The sequence below is a fragment of the Leuresthes tenuis genome, unplaced genomic scaffold (genome assembly GCF_036924035.1).
Source record: "Leuresthes tenuis unplaced genomic scaffold, fLeuTen1.0.hap1 SCAF_5, whole genome shotgun sequence".
NCBI lineage: Eukaryota > Metazoa > Chordata > Actinopteri > Atheriniformes > Atherinopsidae > Leuresthes > Leuresthes tenuis.
Window position 1 is genome coordinate 36,927,766 of NW_027325359.1, and position 18,750 is coordinate 36,946,515.

At 47.7% G+C, this 18,750-nt stretch overlaps 1 protein-coding gene across 2 annotated transcripts in view; it reads right to left on the reverse strand.

Annotated features, from left to right (window-relative positions):
- The window catches only part of LOC140307778 (transcription initiation factor TFIID subunit 4-like), a 23,605-nt gene extending 4,992 nt beyond the window's left edge, over positions 1–18,613 (reverse strand). For both annotated transcript variants that reach the window (XR_011915835.1, XM_072386783.1), the window contains exons 1-14: positions 17,512–18,613; positions 16,491–16,651; positions 13,783–13,866; positions 11,560–11,730; positions 11,365–11,487; positions 11,201–11,290; positions 10,235–10,426; positions 10,001–10,076; positions 9,808–9,913; positions 8,896–9,065; positions 4,693–4,823; positions 4,337–4,462; positions 4,096–4,152; positions 3,864–3,986 (exon numbers count right to left, since the gene is read on the reverse strand). Coding sequence is in view for 1 of the 2 variants with exons in the window: in XM_072386783.1 (XP_072242884.1) it covers positions 3,864–3,986; positions 4,096–4,152; positions 4,337–4,462; positions 4,693–4,823; positions 8,896–9,065; positions 9,808–9,913; positions 10,001–10,076; positions 10,235–10,426; positions 11,201–11,290; positions 11,365–11,487; positions 11,560–11,730; positions 13,783–13,866; positions 16,491–16,651; positions 17,512–18,598 (2,697 nt within the window). In the remaining variant the exon portion in view is untranslated. The remainder of the gene's footprint in view (positions 1–3,863; positions 3,987–4,095; positions 4,153–4,336; positions 4,463–4,692; positions 4,824–8,895; positions 9,066–9,807; positions 9,914–10,000; positions 10,077–10,234; positions 10,427–11,200; positions 11,291–11,364; positions 11,488–11,559; positions 11,731–13,782; positions 13,867–16,490; positions 16,652–17,511) is intronic.
- Between the last annotated feature and the right edge of the window lie 137 nt (positions 18,614–18,750).

The following is an 18,750-nucleotide window of genomic DNA, read 5'->3' on the forward strand; positions in this document are numbered from 1 at the left end:
TCCGTCCGCTCTGACCTCAGTCTACACTCTTCTTCTCTGGTTCCGTCCACTCTGACCCCAGTCTACACTCTTCTTCTCTGGTTCCGTCCACTCTGACCTCAGTCTACACTCTTCTTCTCTGGTTCCGTCCACTCTGACCTCAGTCTACACTCTTCTTCTCTGGTTCCGTCCACTCTGACCTCAGTCTACACTCTTCTTCTCTGGTTCCGTCCACTCTGACCTCAGTCTACACTCTTCTTCTCTGGTTCCGTCCACTCTGACCTCAGTCTACACTCTTCTTCTCTGGTTCCGTCCACTCTGACCTCAGTCTACACTCTTCTTCTCTGGTTCCGTCCACTCTGACCTCAGTCTACACTCTTCTTCTCTGGTTCCGTCCACTCTGACCTCAGTCTACACTCTTCTTCTCTGGTTCCGTCCACTCTGACCCCAGTCTACACTCTTCTTCTCTGGTTCCGTCCACTCTGACCTCAGTCTACACTCTTCTTCTCTGGTTCCGTCCACTCTGACCTCAGTCTACACTCTTCTTCTCTGGTTCCGTCCACTCTGACCTCAGTCTACACTCTTCTTCTCTGGTTCCGTCCACTCTGACCCCAGTCTACACTCTTCTTCTCTGGTTCCGTCCACTCTGACCCCAGTCTACACTCTTCTTCTCTGGTTCCGTCCACTCTGACCTCAGTCTACACTCTTCTTCTGTGGTTCCGTCCACTCTGACCTCAGTCTACACTCTTCTTCTCTGGTTCCGTCCACTCTGACCTCAGTCTACACTCTTCTTCTCTGGTTCCGTCCACTCTGACCTCAGTCTACACTCTTCTTCTCTGGTTCCGTCCACTCTGACCTCAGTCTACACTCTTCTTCTCTGGTTCCGTCCACTCTGACCTCAGTCTACACTCTTCTTCTCTGGTTCCGTCCACTCTGACCTCAGTCTACACTCTTCTTCTCTGGTTCCGTCCGCTCTGACCTCAGTCTGTGGACATGTTGGTCTGTAAATTCTGGATAAATAAAGTAAGAAGGATTTATGACATCACCAGGAAGTGAACAGTGTAGGGGGGGGGGTGTTAAATAACCACGTTTAGTTATTATTTCTTTCTTTAGTTTTCACTAAACTAACTAAATAAATAAAACAATCAAACGTCACTAAACTGGATATAAACTACCCCCCCACTGTGAAATGTTCCCTTTGTCTGCTGGGGTCAGCCTCAGGCAGGCTGTGGGGGGGGGGGGCAGCGATCACAAGGCCCCTGCCCCCAGGCCATGACCCCCCCCCCCCCCCCCCACCCCCCACCCTCAGGCTCAGAGCTGAAATGTGTGGCTGCCTCCAGGAAGAGGAGGCGGGGCTTAAAGCCACAGCCCCCCCCAGGCCGACTCTGACCCCCTTCCTCTCAGCTCTGGTCAGATTCACACGCTGGACCCGACTGACTCCGCCCACATGTTCATCAACAGCAGAGCGTGAAGCTTCAGGGTTTAACTCAAAGCTCAGCTCAGTCTCTTATTCCCCACCAGGAACACAGACCTCTGGCTCCCCCTACAGCCAGAACACAGGACTACAACTCCTTTTCCTTCAGGGCTTCAGCCTGAAGGCTGTGATGGTCCTGAATCATCCACCGGACCCGATCAGACAAAGTTTCAGGCATCAGACTCTGAAGATGAACATTTAGCAGAAAAAAAAAAACTGAGTGAGGGAAACAAAAAGCCACTAAAAGTGACGAGATGCTGCTCAATAGGGACGAAAACCCCACAAACATGTCACTTACAGGCTCTGACATCCAATCAGAAAGCAGGAAATGAAGCTGTCATATACTGCAGTTTGCTTAGTTTGGAAAGAAATGAAGAAATATTTATAGTTTCTATCAGAACAAGAGAAACAGGTGAAAGTCTGTGAGTTGAGCTGCTCCTAAAGAAAAAAATCCAACTTCTGCTGGTTCCTTCTTTGACATTTCCAAGTCAAAAGGTGAAATACCTACGATCCCAGGTGTTCCTGAATGCAGCACCAACATGTTTAATGGGGATCTTCGTTTAGACCTTATTTCTGGCATAAACTGCATTCATCTACTCACCGAGAACAGTTCGGTGATTTCAGAGAGATCTCAGAGTGATCAAAGAGATCTCAGAGTGATCCAAGTAATTTCAGCGTGATCTCATAGTGATTTTAGAGTGATCTCAGAGTGATCCAAGTGATTTCAGAGCGATCTCATAGTGATTTCAGAGCGATCTCAGTGATTTCAGAGCGATCTCATGGTGATTTCAGAGTGATCTAATAGTGATTTCAGAGTGATCCAAGTGATTTCAGAGTGATCTCATAGTGATTTCAGAGCGATCTCAGTAATTTCAGAGTGATCTCATAGTGATTTCAGAGCGATCTCATAGTGATTTCAGAGCGATCTCATGGTGATTTCAGAGTGATCTCAGTAATTTAAGAGTGATCTCATCGTGATTTCAGAGTGATCTAAGTTATTTCAGAGTGATCCAAGTGATTTCAGAGTGATCTCATAGTGATTTCAGAGCGATCTCAGTAATTTCAGAGTGATCCAAGTGATTTCAGAGTGATCTCATAGTGATCTAACTGATTTCAGAGTGATCTAACTGATTTCAGAGTGATCTAACTGATTTCAGAGTGATCTAACTGATTTCAGAGTGATCCAAGTTATTTCAGAGTGATCTCATAGTGATTTCAGAGTGATCTCAGTGATTTCAGAGTGATCTAATAGTGATTTCAGAGTGATCTCAGTGATTTCAGAGTGATCTAATAGTGATTTCAGAGTGATCTAATAGTGATTTCAGAGTGATCTCATAGTGATTTCAGAGCGATCTCAGTAATTTCAGAGTGATCTCATAGTGATTTCAGAGCGATCTCATAGTGATTTCAGAGCGATCTCATAGTGATTTCAGAGCGATCTCATAGTGATTTCAGAGCGATCTCAGTAATTTCAGAGTGATCTCATCGTGATTTCAGAGTGATCTAAGTTATTTCAGAGTGATCCAAGTGATTTCAGAGTGATCTCATAGTGATTTCAGAGCTATCTCAGTAATTTCAGAGCGATCTCAGTAATTTCAGATCGATCCAAGTGATTTCAGAGTGATCTCATAGTGATCTAACTGATTTCAGAGTGATCTAACTGATTTCAGAGTGATCTAAGTTATTTCAGAGTGATCTAAGTTATTTCAGAGTGATCCAAGTGATTTCAGAGTGATCTCATAGTGATTTCAGAGTGATCTCAGTGATTTCAGAGTGATCTAATAGTGATTTCAGAGTGATCTAATAGTGATCTCAGAGTGATCTAATAGTGATCTCAGTGATTTCAGAGTGATCTAATAGTGATTTCAGAGTGATCTAATAGTGATCTCAGTGATTTTTCAGAGTGATCTAATAGTGATTTCAGAGTGATCTAATAGTGATCTCAGTGATTTCAGAGTGATCTAATAGTGATCTCAGTGATTTTTCAGAGTGATCTAATAGTGATTTCAGAGTGATCTCAGTGATTTTTCAGTGATCTAATAGTGATCTCAGTGATTTTTCAGAGTGATCTAATAGTGATTTCAGAGTGATCTAATAGTGATCTCAGTGATTTCAGAGAGATCTATGTAATTTCAGAGTGATCTAATAGTGATTTAGGAGTAATCTAAGTGATTTCAGAGTGATCTCGGAGCTCCACTATGCACATTAACATGTTTGTGATTTCAAATACAACAGAGATTCAAACTCATAAAACCAAAGATCAGCACATGTGGGGGAGGGTCTAACTGAGCGGGACCAGCTTCATAACGTTCTGACCCCTGTGACCCTGTCACCATTTGACTGGAAACTGATCTGAACACGCAGTCATGTGACCCACATGACTGCCTGTCCTACAGAGCTGGTCTCGTACCTCGCTGCCGGCCGAGGCTCCACCCGCTGCATCCAGCTTGCGCTTCTTGCGTGGCCCGATGGCGGCGAGGGCCGTGAGGTTTGCGTCTCGCTGTCGCATCTGAGCCAGTTCCTGCTGCTGCATCTGAGGAAACAAACGCCGGAGATGATGTCATCATGTGTCAGAGCTCAGTGAACTCATATGAAACAGAACCGGTTTGTTGTAAATCACAGCCAGTGAAAAGCAGCTGTACCTCTTTCGCCTTCTGCTTGAGTCGAGCTTGCTCTGGATCTTCTTGCCGTGCACGACTCTGAAGGTGAAACACACATCAGGTTAGAAACAGAAGGAACTTCTGGTTCTGATGCAGCCCGTTCGGACCTGAGCTTCCACATCAGTTTAATCATAAGGAGGGTTAAGGAGGGAGAGCTGGTGGTGTTTTTTAAATCCAATCGCACTGAATTAAACCCGCTGACGGGGACTTTAAGCGTTGGTACCTTGGCCGCCTTCAGCAGTATCTCCCGCTCTTGCTCATCTTTCCTCTGCTTCTCCATCCTTTCCAACTGCTCGAAGAAGCGCAGCTGAGAGCGCACGTCTGACGTCTGCTCGTAGTGCTCTTCGTCCTGGGGGAGGAAGACCAAGGCGTGAGACAGCAGGTGGTCTCTGACCTCTGACCTCTGACGGCGGAGTTTCAGGGGAAGTTTCAGACTTACTAACTGCACACCTCAACATTTAAGGAAGAATTTAAACTGAAAAGTTTCTGGTTTTGCTGTGAGACGCCTTCAACATCTGGAGGAACCAGCATCTGGTACCAAATAACCTCCTGAGTCCGCGTGTTTCTGCGTTTTCTCACCTTCCCTCCGTCGGTGCGGTGCTGAGCGACGACCGAAACCTTCTCCAGCAGCGAGCGCAGCCTGGACTGGGTGGCGTGGGAGATGATGTTCACGACATCCAGCGGCACCTCGGTCACGCCCAGCTTCCTCGCTGCGAACGAGAAACAGGAAGAGTCAGCGGGAGACAACAAGTCTGATCCTGGACGCCAGCGGGAGGCGGGAGATGACAAACTCCACCACTCTGACCTCTGGAAGCATCTCCATCAGATGCTGGATCACCTGAATGGAAGTTTGGTATTAAACCCTCTTGGAGATGATCTGATTCATCTGTTCGATGGTATCTCCAGGTGTGGTTCCACTAATCCACACCTGACCAGGCCTCTAAGATCACCTGAGATGACTTAGATGGGTCTTACTTCATGATTTTACTTCAATAAGAAAGAAGAAGCATCATCAGTCCTGAGCGGGGGTCGCCATGTTCCTCAATGTTTACTTTGACCTCCATCAGAGCTCCTCCTGCCGGGCTTTACTCCGGTTAATGTCCAGCAGCTCAAACAGGTGTAAACAACATGTAAAAAGGAGTAAACAGAGAAAAGAAAGAAGCCAGAGCGACAGCTAAGTCCTCAGTTCTTATCCTGCTCGACTTATCGGCTGCATTTGACAACCTTTAGCATCCTTTAGTCCATACTCTCTAGCATCACAGGGAGAGCACACTCCTGGTTTGAATCATGCCTCACTGGTCGGTCCTTCAAAGTATCCTGGCTTGGTCACACTTCTGCAGCCACAGGAGTCCCCCAAGGCTCAGTACTGGTACCTCTTCGCTTTGCCATATACACCAACTCACTGGGACAGATCATCCGATCTCATGGCTTCTCATACCAATGTTATGCTGATGATACCCAGCTCTATCTGTCATTCCCACCTGACGACCACACGGTCTCAGCTGAATCTCAGACTGTCTCTCTGACATATCAACATGGATGAAAGCCCATCATCTTCAACTTAACCTCCCAAAAACTGAACTGCTGGTCTTCCCAGCCAAACCAACCATACACCACAGCATCTGCATCCAAACTGAATCTCTGGCTCCATCAAAGGTTGCTGGAAACTTGGGTGTCATGATTGATGACCAACTAACCTTCAAAGATCACGTTACCTCGGTTACTCGTTCAGCCGCTTTGCATTACTAAACATAAGAAAATCAGACCATACCTAACCCAACATGCCCCCCAGCTCCTGGTGCAGGCCATGGTCATCTCCCACCTTCACTACTGCAACGCTCTCCTAACTGGTCTCCTAACTGGTCTCCTAACTGGTCTCCTAACTGGTCTCCTAACTGGTCTCCTAACTGCTCTCCTAACTGGTCTCCTAACTGGTCTCCTAACTGGTCTCCTAACTGGTCTCCTAACTGGTCTCCTAACTGGTCACGGCCAAGTCCCTGATGTTAGCTACAAAGAGCTTAATGGAACGGCTCCCATCTACTTGAATGCTCTTGCAAAGGCTTACGTCATGACTTAGTCCCTCCGATCCTTTAGCAGCACCTCCAGACTCTTTTCATGTGTCGTTCCACGATGGGAGAATGACCTGCCAAACAGGGGTCAGGCAGGTCTATCTTCAAGAAACTCTTGAAAACTCAGCTCTTCAGATGCCATCTCCTACCCTGCACTTCCCTCTATGCCTGCACCCTATCTCTAATCTGTCTGACTGGTGGCTTCCTTCTATGTAGCTAATTATTAGCGTTGATGTTAGTTGTAATGTTAGATCCTCATTTGTCAGTTGCTTTGGAAAAAAGCAAAAATGCATAAACATAAACAAGATGTTAACATGAGTAAAACCAGATGTAAACAGGAGTAAACAAGAAGTAAGCAGGTGTAAACTAGATGTAAAAAGGAGTAAACAAGATGTAAAAAGGGGTAAATAAGATGTAAAAATGAGTAAAGAATATGTAAAAAGGAGTAAAACAAGATGTAAAAATAGTAAACAAGATGTAAGCAGATATAAACAAGATGTAAAAAGAGTAAACAAGGTGTAAAAATGAGTAAACAAGATGTAAGCAGGAGTAAACAAGATGTAAGCAGGAGTAAACAAGATGTAAGCAGGAGTAAAACAAGATGTAAAAAGGAGTAAACAAGATGTAAATAGAGTAAAAAAGATGTAAAAAGGAGTAAAGAAGATGTAAAAAGGAGTAAAACAAGATGTAAACAGGAGTAAACGAGATGTAAAATGGAGTAAACAAGATGTAAAAATAGTAAACAAGATGTAAAAAGAGTAAACAACGTGTAAAAATAAGTAAAGAAGATGTAAAAAGGAGTAAAACAGATGTAAGCAAGAGTAAACAATGTGTAAAAATAAGTAAAGACGATGTAAAAAGCAGTAAACAAGATGTAAGAAGGTGTAAAACAAGATGTAAAAAGGAGTAAAGAAGTTGTAAAAATAGTAAACAAAATGTAAAAATAAGTAAAGAAGATGTAAAAAGGAGTAAACAAGATGTGAAAAGGAGTAAACAAGATGCAAGCAGGAATAAACAAGATGTAAAAAGGAGTAAACAAGATGTAAAAAGGAGTAAACAAGATGTAAAAAGGAGTAAACAAGACGTAAAAAGGAGTAAACAAGACGTAAAAAGGAGTAAACAAGATGCAAGCAGGAATAAACAAGATGTAAAAAGGAGTAAACAAGATGTAAAAAGGAGTAAACAAGACGTATAAAGGAGTAAACAAAATGTAAAAATGAGTAAAGATGTAAAAAGAAGTAAACAAGATGTAAGCAGGAATAAACAAGATGTAAAAATGAGTAAACAAGATGTAAGCAGGAGTAAACAAGATGTAAAAAGGAGTAAACAAGATGTAAAATGGAGTAAAAAAGATGTAAAAAGGAGTAAAGAAGATGTAAAAAGGAGTAAACAAGATGTAAAAATAGTAAACAAGATGTAAAAAGAGTAAACAACGTGTAAAAATAAGTAAAGAAGATGTAAAAAGGAGTAAAACAGATGTAAGCAAGAGTAAACAACGTGTAAAAATAAGTAAAGACGATGTAAAAAGCAGTAAACAAGATGTAAGAAGGTGTAAAACAAGATGTAAAAAGGAGTAAAGAAGTTGTAAAAATAGTAAACAAAATGTAAAAATAAGTAAAGAAGATGTAAAAAGGAGTAAACAAGATGTGAAAAGGAGTAAACAAGATGTAAGCAGGAGTAAACAAGATGTAAGCAGGAGTAAACAAGATGTAAGCAGGAGTAAACAAGATGTAAAAATGAGTAAACAAGATGTAAGCAGGAGTAAACAAGATGTAAGCAGGAGTAAACAAGATGTAAGCAGGAGTAAACAAGATGTAAGCAGGAGTAAACAAGATGTAAGCAGGTGTAAAAAAGATGTAAAATGGAGTAAAACAAGATGTAAAAAGGAGTAAACAAGATGTAAAAAGGGGTAAATAAGATGTAAACAGGAGTAAACAAGATGTAAGCAGGAGTAAAACAAGATGTAAAAAGGAGTAAACAAGATGTAAAATGGAGTAAAAAAGATGTAAAAAGGAGTAAAGAAGATGTAAAAAGGAGTAAAGAAGATGTAAACAGGTGTAAACGAGATGTAAAATGGAGTAAACAAGATGTAAAAATAGTAAACAAGATGTAAAAAGAGTAAACAACGTGTAAAAATAAGTAAAGAAGATGTAAAAAGGAGTAAAACAGATGTAAGAAGGTGTAAAACAAGATGTAAAAAGGAGTAAAGAAGTTGTAAAAATAGTAAACAAAATGTAAAAATAAGTAAAGAAGATGTAAAAAGGAGTAAACAAGATGTAAGCAGGAATAAACAAGATGTAAAAATGAGTAAACAAGATGTAAGCAGGAGTAAACAAGATGTAAGCAGGAGTAAACAAGATGTAAGCAGGAGTAAACAAGATGTAAGCAGGAGTAAACAAGATGTAAGCAGGAGTAAACAAGATGTAAGCAGGAGTAAACAAGATGTAAAAAGGAGTAAACAAGATGTAAGCAGGAGTAAACAAGATGTAAAAAGGAGTAAACAAGATGTAAGCAGGAATAAACAAGATGTAAAAAGGAGTAAACAAGATGTAAACATGAGTAAACAAGATGTAAACATCAGTAAACAGGATGTAAACATCAGTAAACAGGATGTAAACATCAGTAAACAGGATGTAAACATCAGTAAACAGGATGTAAACATCAGTAAACAGGATGTAAACATCAGTAAACAGGATGTAAACAAACAGGTTACCCGTGTCCAGGATGCGGCGGTGCAGCAGGTCAGTGGGCAGGAAGGCCTCGTCCTTACAGGAGCGGATTTTCGTGCCAACGAGCTCCGAGCTGGTTGCTAGGATACGTGCGTTCTCTTCATTGAGGTTGACTCCGGCCATCGACGCCACATCGTTGATGTCATCATCGTCTCTATGGACGGTAAGGAAGAAGGTGAGGAGGGCGGCTGCTGTCCTGATTTTCTGCTACGAATTCATATCCAGTCTGAGACTAACTGTTGTAGGGCCCCATAAAATCGGTTTCATTTTTTTATGTAAATAACTCAAATGTACTTTAAATCAAATAAAAATTAACAGAAATTTAGTGAGGAGAAAAAAATTATTTCCTCAAGACATGAAAAGTGCATCAAAAACAAGCAGCAAGTGATGAAACTTTAGTTGACTCGTCAGAAACAACAACCAGACATTTAAACTTCCTCCAAGTTAACTTAAACAAGGTAACCTGTAGTCCTAACCTGTAGGACTACATTTTTTTAGGGGGGGGGGCTTGGTGTGCCACCCAGATTTGCTTCCCTCTGTGCAGAGTTTCAAATCACGCTGCCCCTGCTGGCTGACCTTTGACCTGTCCAACATCAGCACACCCTCATCACGCTGCCCCCTGCTGGCTGACCTTTGACCTGTCCAACATCAGCACACCTTCATCCTGCTGCCCCCTGCTGGCTGACCTTTGAACTGCTGCCCCCTGCTGGCTGACCTTTGACCTGTCCAACATCAGCACACCTTCATCCTGCTGCCCCCTGCTGGCTGACCTTTGAACTGCTGCCCCCTGCTGGCTGACCTTTGACCTCTCACAGCTCAGATGTTTCTGGTCAGCACCAATAATTCCTCCTCTAAAAGGGAAACTTTTCCATCAGCTCAGAGCAGATCAAACTCACCTGAAGGTCCCGCCCCCCGGGTCGCTGAGCTTCTTCTGATTGGCTTGAGCTGCCAGGGTCACAGGACTTTTCCCGGCTATGGTCGCGGGTCCTCTGATGAGTGTGGCTGAAAAGCAAAGGCCGTCTTTAAATGATGAATGCTGCCCCCTACAGGTGAAGGTCAGCAGTGCAACAACACAGCGTCTGGACTCACCTGGATGTCGGAGCTGCTGACTGATGACTACAGGTGAGCGGGTCTGCAGAGTCTGCACACCTGGTCTCGCCACAGCCTGCAGGACACATGACATCATCAGAGGCAGCTTTAGTAGTGGAAGCAGCTTCATAGAGTCAGACCTTTATCTAACCGCCATCTTCCTAATTCTATTACATCTTTCTTCATAAAACTAATTAAAACTGCATTTATTGAGGATTTGTTCATTTCAGATACCAGAGCTGCTGTGTTTGCGATGGGTGCATTCAGGCGGACCGTGCTGCCGGCCGGGCTGATGGGAAGCCGCGGCCTGATGGCGGTGGTGGTGATGGAGCCAGGGGTCGGGGGGGGTGCAGAGGTGCTGGCCGGCACGGTCGTCAGAGACTGCTGACTGTTGAGCAAAGTCTGACGCAGGGCAGGGAGGCTTTTCTGTGGAGATATATGCATGTTTACTGCTGTAATAATACTGTAATAACACTAATAACACCTTAATAACACTGTATAAACACTAGTAACATCTTAATAACACTGTAATAACAACACTAACACTAGAGTAATGTAATAACACTGCAATAACACTAATAACACCGTAACAACACAGTAATAACGCTAATAACACCTTAATAACACTGTAAAAACACTGTAATAACACTAATAACACCTTAGTAACACTGTAATAACAACACTAACACTAGAGTAATGTAATAACACTAATAACACCTTAGTAACACTGTAATACCAACACTAACACTAGAGTAATGTAATAACACTGTAATAACACTAATAACACCTTAGTAACACTGTAATAACAACACTAACACTAGAGTAATGTAATAACACTGCAATAACACAGCAATAACACTAATAACACCGTAATAACACTGCAATAACACTAATAACACCGTAACAACACTCTAATAACACTATAATAACACCAACACTGGAGTAATGTAATAACACCGTAATAACAGTAATAACACCGTATTAACACAATAATAACATAGTAATAACACCAACACTGGAGTAATGTAATAACACCGTAATAACATTCTAATAACACAGCAACAACGCTGCAATAACACAGTAATAACACAGTATTAGCACAGTATTAACACAGTATTAACACAGTAATAACACAGTAATAACACAGTAATAACACAGTAATAACACAGTAATAACACAGTAATAACACACGGCTGGTACCTTGAGGAAGGGGATGAGGTAGGGCTGTGGGGAGGACTTCAGCTCAGCCTGCAGCCGAGAGGTGAACTCCTCAGGCTCAATCTTTGCATCCTGGACACAAAAACAGACATGAGGACATGAACCGATGAGGACTCGTCTGTGGAGGTCAGCGGAGGGCTTCTTACGAGCAGGTCCTGGACCAGGGCCTTCACATTCTTGGAGGTCTCTGGGGAGGGGGAGTTGTGGGACGCCAGTTTGATGAGTGTGGCGAGGAAGTTCTTGCATTTCTTCACGTTTTCTTGCATTTCCTGCCAGAACAAACAGAGCGTGAGGAGCCTGCCGGTCGTGAACTCGCCGTTTAAAAACCACAGAAAACCCACCTGCGACACCACCGTGACTCTGGCGGCGGGGGAGGCGGCGGGAGGAGGCGTGGACGCCACGCTGCCGGGCTTGGGGACCGGCGTCCCGCCTGTCGTTATTACCGTGGAGTTCTTCTGCGGCGTGGTCATCTTCACGGACACGGCAGCACCGCCGGGCGCCACGGGAAGGGCCTTCAGAGACAAGACAGGAAGAGACACGTTTTCTTCTTCTGCACATCTGAAAGCTGCCGCAGCGCGGCTGCCACAGAGCTCACATGGAGGCTGTCAGAGCTCGATTCTAACAAGGATTAAATCTCTTCAGGTGAGCTGGATTATCAGAAGTCTGTGAGGAGGAGGAGCTAAAATCTGATAAATCAAAGAAACGACCAAACTTGACCAAAATGCTAAAATATCAATAAGAAATGAGGCAAACATGCAGTTAAACAGCTCATCATCGAATGTCTGAGACAGACTTTGTGTTTGTCACCGTTAAAATAAAAGGTTCTGATCCTAATGCTAATAACGAAGCTGCACTCTGGAGGTTCTGCTGCCTTCAGGGTTCCCTAACCATCAGAGGAGCTTCACATCTTCACCTGACAAACAGTTTCATGTCAGAAGGAGAGCTCTGAATGCTGACTGCAGGCTTTAAAGGGGAACTCCGGTGTTTTTAAACCTTATTTATGGCATTAAATACGTTCATCTGCTCACAGAGAACAGTTTGGTGAAAGTCGGCGTCCTTCAGAAGATATTTAGATAACTGGAGATCCATATAACGGAGTGAACGGGGCTTAGAGGATGCAGCCTCTAAATAAGGCATTATCTGTCTTTATTTCACCAATACTTTAAGAAGAATGAATGAATGAACGTGTGCTATAGCTCTGTTAGCTCAGAGCTGCTGTTAGCTCAGAGCTCTGTTAGCTCATAGCTCTGTTAGCTCATAGCTGCTGTTAGCTCATAGCTGCTGTTAGCTCAGAGCTGCTGTTAGCTCATAGCTCTGTTAGCTCATAGATGCTGTTAGCTCATAGATGCTGTTAGCTCATAGCTGCTGTTAGCTCATAGCTCTGTTAGCTCATAGCTGCTGTTAGCTCATAGCTCTGTTAGCTCATAGCTCTGTTAGCTCATAGCTGCTGTTAGCTCATAGCTCTGTTAGCTCATAGCTGCTGTTAGCTCATAGCTCTGTTAGCTCATAGCTGCTGTTAGCTCATAGCTGCTGTTAGCTCAGAGCTGCTGTTAGCTCATAGCTCTGTTAGCTCATAGATGCTGTTAGCTCATAGATGCTGTTAGCTCATAGCTGCTGTTAGCTCATAGCTCTGTTAGCTCATAGCTGCTGTTAGCTCATAGCTGCTGTTAGCTCATAGCTGCTGTTAGCTCATAGCTTCTGTTAGCTCATAGCTCTGTTAGCTCATAGCTCTGTTAGCTCATAGCTGCTGTTAGCTCATAGCTCTGTTAGCTCATAGCTGCTGTTAGCTTATAGCTCTGTTAGCTCATAGCTCTGTTAGCTCATAGCTCTGTTAGCTCATAGCTCTGTTAGCTCATAGCTCTGTTAGCTCATAGCTGCTGTTAGCTCATAGCTCTGTTAGCTCATAGCTGCTGTTAGCTCAAAGCTCTGTTAGCTCATAGCTGCTGTTAGCTCATAGCTGCTGTTAGCTCAAAGCTCTGTTAGCTCATAGCTGCTGTTAGCTCATAGCTCTGTTATGTGGCTACTTGCAGCTATAGGAGAGCTAACGGAGGGATTTCTACACAGGCACTCTACTGGGACCACTTCATCCACACGCCCCCCTGCAGCACAGTTTATTCACTCCGGTAAGAACGTCCATCTGATAAATATCCTGCCATGTTGCACAAAACTATCAGCAGCAAACTCTGTGTGAAGTTAGCCGACTGTCACAGAGCACGGAGTGAATAAACTGTGCTGCAGGGGGGCGTGTGGATGAAGGGGGGCGAGGAGCTGCCGGAGGGAACGCTGGTCTTACATCAGATTTAAACAAGAAGAAGAAGAAAAAAGGACATATTTTGAAGGCTCCTTTGGAAGAATCGAGCCTAAAACAGACGTTCTGTGCTGTTAAAATGTAAAAATGTAACAATAGAAGAAGAAGAAGGTTAAAAGGCCAGCTGGGTGAGAAGTTAACTCCAAACTTCATTTACATGACCAACCGTCCACGAACTGAAAGAGTTCTGTTTCTCTTTTCAGAACCAACGAGAGGCTTTTCTGTGCACGTGTTCAACCTTCAGGTGGAAACTCACCTGCACAGTGGTGGTGGAGGGAGTCTGAACCATCCTGGTGGGAGTGGGGGAGGCCAGGCGGACGGTCTGAGGGGGTCCAGGCGCCTGCAGACCACAGAGAGGGAAAACAGTCGTTAGTTTCAGAACCTGTGGGTAAAAAGGGCTGAAAGCAGGAAAATTACTTTGGATTAAAGCGGAATGAGACTTTAATCACATCTGAGGAGCGACTGGGGCCCCCTGTGTTTCAGGGCCTGTGTTTTAGGGCCTGGGGCCCTTGAATCAGTGGCTGAGCCACAGAATTAAAAAGTCTGTCGAATTAAGACTTCCTGTCCGCAGGAAACCCGGCTGAAACCCGACTGAAACCCGACTGAAACCCGACTGAAACCCGACTGAAACCCGGCTGGAACCCGACTGAAACCCGGCTGAAACCCAGCTGAAACCCGGCTGAAACCCGGCTGAAACCCGGCTGGAACCCGGCTGGAACCCAGCTGAAACCCAACTGAATACCAGCTGAAACCCGGCTGAAACCCGGCTGAAACCCGGCTGGAACCCGACTGAAACTATGCTGAAACCCGACTGAAACCCGGCTGAAACCCAACTGAATACCAGCTGAAACCCAGCTGGAACCCGACTGGAACCCGACTGAAACCCGACTGAAACCCGACTGAAACCCGGCTGGAACCCGGCTGAAACCCAACTGAATACCAGCTGAAACCCGGCTGGAACCCGGCTGAAACCCGGCTGGAACCCGGCTGAAACCCGGCTGAAACCCAACTGAATACCAGCTGAAACCCGGCTGAAACCCGACTGAAACCCGACTGAAACTATGCTGAAACCCGACTGAAACCCGGCTGAAACCCGGCTGGAACCCGGCTGAAACCCAGCTGAAACCCGTCTGAAACCCGGCTGAAACCCGGCTGAAACCCGGCTGGAACCCGACTGGAACCCGACTGAAACTATGCTGAAACCCGACTGAAACCCAACTGAATACCAGCTGAAACCCGGCTGGAACCCGGCTGGAACCCGACTGGAACCCGACTGAAACCCGACTGAAACCCGGCTGGAACCCGGCTGGAACCCGGCTGAAACCCAACTGAATACCAGCTGAAACCCGGCTGGAACCCGGCTGAAACCCGGCTGGAACCCGGCTGAAACCCGGCTGAAACCCAACTGAATACCAGCTGAAACCCGGCTGAAACCCGGCTGGAACCCGGCTGGAACCCGGCTGAAACCCGGCTGAAACCCGGCTGGAACCCGGCTGGAACCCGGCTGAAACCCAACTGAATACCAGCTGAAACCCGGCTGGAACCCGGCTGAAACCCGGCTGAAACCCGACTGAAACCCAACTGAATACCAGCTGAAACCCGACTGAATACCAGCTGAAACCCGGCTGAAACCCGGCTGAAACCCGGCTGGAACCCGGCTGGAACCCGGCTGGAACCCGGCTGAAACCCGGCTGGAACCCGGCTGAAACCCGACTGAAACCCAACTGAAACCCGTCTGAAACCCGACTGAAACCCAACTGAAACCCGACTGAATACCAGCTGAAACCCGGCTGGAACCCGACTGAAACCCGACTGAAACCCGACTGAAACCCGGCTGAAACCCGACTGAAACCCGACTGAAACCCGACTGAAACCCGGCTGGAACCCGGCTGGAACCCGACTGAAACCCGACTGAAACCCGACTGAAACCCGGCTGGAACCCGGCTGGAACCCGGCTGGAACCCGGCTGAAACCCAACTGAATACCAGCTGAAACCCGGCTGGAACCCGGCTGAAACCCGGCTGGAACCCGGCTGAAACCCGGCTGAAACCCAACTGAATACCAGCTGAAACCCGGCTGAAACCCGACTGAAACCCGACTGAAACTATGCTGAAACCCGACTGAAACCCGGCTGAAACCCGGCTGGAACCCGGCTGAAACCCAGCTGAAACCCGTCTGAAACCCGGCTGAAACCCGGCTGAAACCCGGCTGGAACCCGACTGGAACCCGACTGAAACTATGCTGAAACCCGACTGAAACCCAACTGAATACCAGCTGAAACCCGGCTGGAACCCGGCTGGAACCCGACTGGAACCCGACTGAAACCCGACTGAAACCCGGCTGGAACCCGGCTGGAACCCGGCTGAAACCCAACTGAATACCAGCTGAAACCCGGCTGGAACCCGGCTGAAACCCGGCTGGAACCCGGCTGAAACCCGGCTGAAACCCAACTGAATACCAGCTGAAACCCGGCTGAAACCCGGCTGGAACCCGGCTGGAACCCGGCTGAAACCCGGCTGAAACCCGGCTGGAACCCGGCTGGAACCCGGCTGAAACCCAACTGAATACCAGCTGAAACCCGGCTGGAACCCGGCTGAAACCCGGCTGAAACCCGACTGAAACCCAACTGAATACCAGCTGAAACCCGACTGAATACCAGCTGAAACCCGGCTGAAACCCGGCTGAAACCCGGCTGGAACCCGGCTGGAACCCGGCTGGAACCCGGCTGAAACCCGGCTGAAACCCGACTGAAACCCAACTGAAACCCGTCTGAAACCCGACTGAAACCCAACTGAAACCCGACTGAATACCAGCTGAAACCCGGCTGGAACCCGACTGAAACCCGACTGAAACCCGACTGAAACCCGGCTGAAACCCGACTGAAACCCGACTGAAACCCGACTGAAACCCGGCTGAAACCCAGCAGAAGCCCGGCAGACCCGGAGCTGCTGGTACCGAACTCACCGTGGTGGCCGTGCTGACCCGGATGGTGGTTGTGGCCGTGGGCGTCGCAGGTCTCTGGGTCACCACGGTCTGGCCCTGCTGCGTCTTGGCCTGAGCCTGAGCCAGAATCTGCTGAGGAACCATGACCAGCTGACCCGTCTCCGTCCGGACCAGAACCATGCCTGCAGGGGAAGGAGCAACATTAGCCTGTTGGGTTCTGTTTCTCCGCTGAGCATCGAGACCGAGCTCACATCTAAGAACCGAACGTACTGGACCCAAAACAACGACAGAAAACGGGTCAGAACTGGAGTTCTTCTCGGGTTCATTTCCTGTCGACTTCTTCTTCTACTGAATTACAACCAGATTTCAAAAGAAACTACGAAAAACTGACAGACGGGAGCGCACGAGACTAAAGGCCCGGTCCGTTACCAGCTGCACGTGCACGGCTTCACGTGCACGGCTTCACGTGCACGTGCACAACAAGACAAACAGTTCATCTTCATGAAGGCTGCTGTAGAACAGGACCAGAACTCTGTTCGGATCAGTTTCCTCGTCGGTTCCTGTTCGTCTGGATGGACCGAAGGTTCTGAGGCTCAGCCCGGCGCCACGTCTAATGAGTGCGACACGACCAGCGGCGCCGTCTCTGGTGCCCGTCGCCTCGGTAACGCCTCAGCGGCGTTCGGGTCGGTTCTCCGATGTGGAAACGTTTAACCTGCTGATTTCAACTTCTGGGCCCAGAACTTTTTCTGTTTAAAGCTGGAAACAGAACTTTTTTAAATGTTAGATTATACAAAGTTATAAAATCAATGACCTGATTGATCAGGCTGCTGATCAGCTGAGTCAGAACCAGGCTGCTGATCAGCTGAGTCAGAACCAGGCTGAGAACCAGGATGTGAGAAGAAAAGCAACTGAGGATGAACTGGTTAAAACACTTAATCAACTGATCGATCAATCGAAGATGCAGCAGTTCTACACCCAGGTGGGTCGGAGCTTCTGTGAGGATTCTGACCCGGCAGGTGACCCGGCAGGTGTGCTGGCTTACCTGGAGGTATGGTGAAGCCGGGGGGCAGCTGGATGGTCGTCTGCTGCTGAGGCCGGACCGCTATGGCGGGCTGGGGGGCGACGGCCCGGGGAGAACCGGACACCAGCCCGGGTCTCTGCTGCTGTATGGCGGAGGCTCCTCCCACGGGAGCGCCCGGCGGCCTCACCACAGCCACGGTGGGCAGAGCCACGCCGTTCACGGCGGGCTTGGCCGTGCTGGTGGCGGTCTGGGTCTGGATGATGGTTGGCTGGACCGCGGCGGGCGGCGGGGTGCTGGTCAGGATGACGGAGCTCCCGGGGACGGGCTGGCTGGGAACCAGCATCTTGGTGTGCATCAGAGGGTTGTTGTGGTTCATGACCTGAGAGGCGGCGGCGGATGGGGAGGGGGCGCCTTTGGGGTCCACCCCGTTCACTGGGCTCGGGTGCCGCTGCAGGGCCACAGCTGGGGAGCCCACCGAGGACTGAGGGACTGAGAAGCCGGGCTGAGAGGCGCTGATCACGGAGCCGGCCGCGGCGGAAGGAGGGACACCGGGCGAGTTCACCAACTTTGCGGCTCCGCTGCCGCCGTTTACACTCTGTATACCGGGAGAGGAGGTCCTGATCGCCTCCGCCGCGGGGACCGCGGGGGCGCTGGGAGCCGCGCTCGGACCCAGGACGGCAGCCCGATGGAAGCTAGCGGCGGCGGGCTGAGTGGGCAAAGTTACCGGTCCCGGTCCGGTCGAAGCGGCGGGGGCTCCCGCAGTCTGCACGCTGGCTCCGGCGGTTATAACGGCACCGGCGGCCACGGTGGAGGTAGAGGAGGGGAGAGCTCTCCCGGAGAGCGGCACGTTAGCGCCGGGTTCCTGGGTCGACCCCGCGTTTGGATGCCCTTGTTGCGGCTGCTCCGCGGACCCCACTTGATCGCGCACTTTCCCTGAGAAGTGTCCGGCCGCGGCCGTAGCTGCCTCCCGTTTCCCGTCGGAGAACGACGCCGCGGGAGGCTTTCTGTCGCCCAGCTGTGACTCCAGAGAACCGACGAGGTCGCTGACCGCCTTCTCGTCCACCTCATTGAAGAGCATGTCCTCCAGTGGGTCGGAGGCTCCCGCCATCTTTGATGTTGGACCGTTGTGCAAATCGTTTTTTTAGAATTCACGCATGCGCGGAGGATCCGGCTCGTTTTCGAGCATAGAAATAGAACGAAGAGATTTTCCATTTGCGCTGAGACGCTATGTTCTTTAAATGTAGGCGTGTCGGCAGGTAG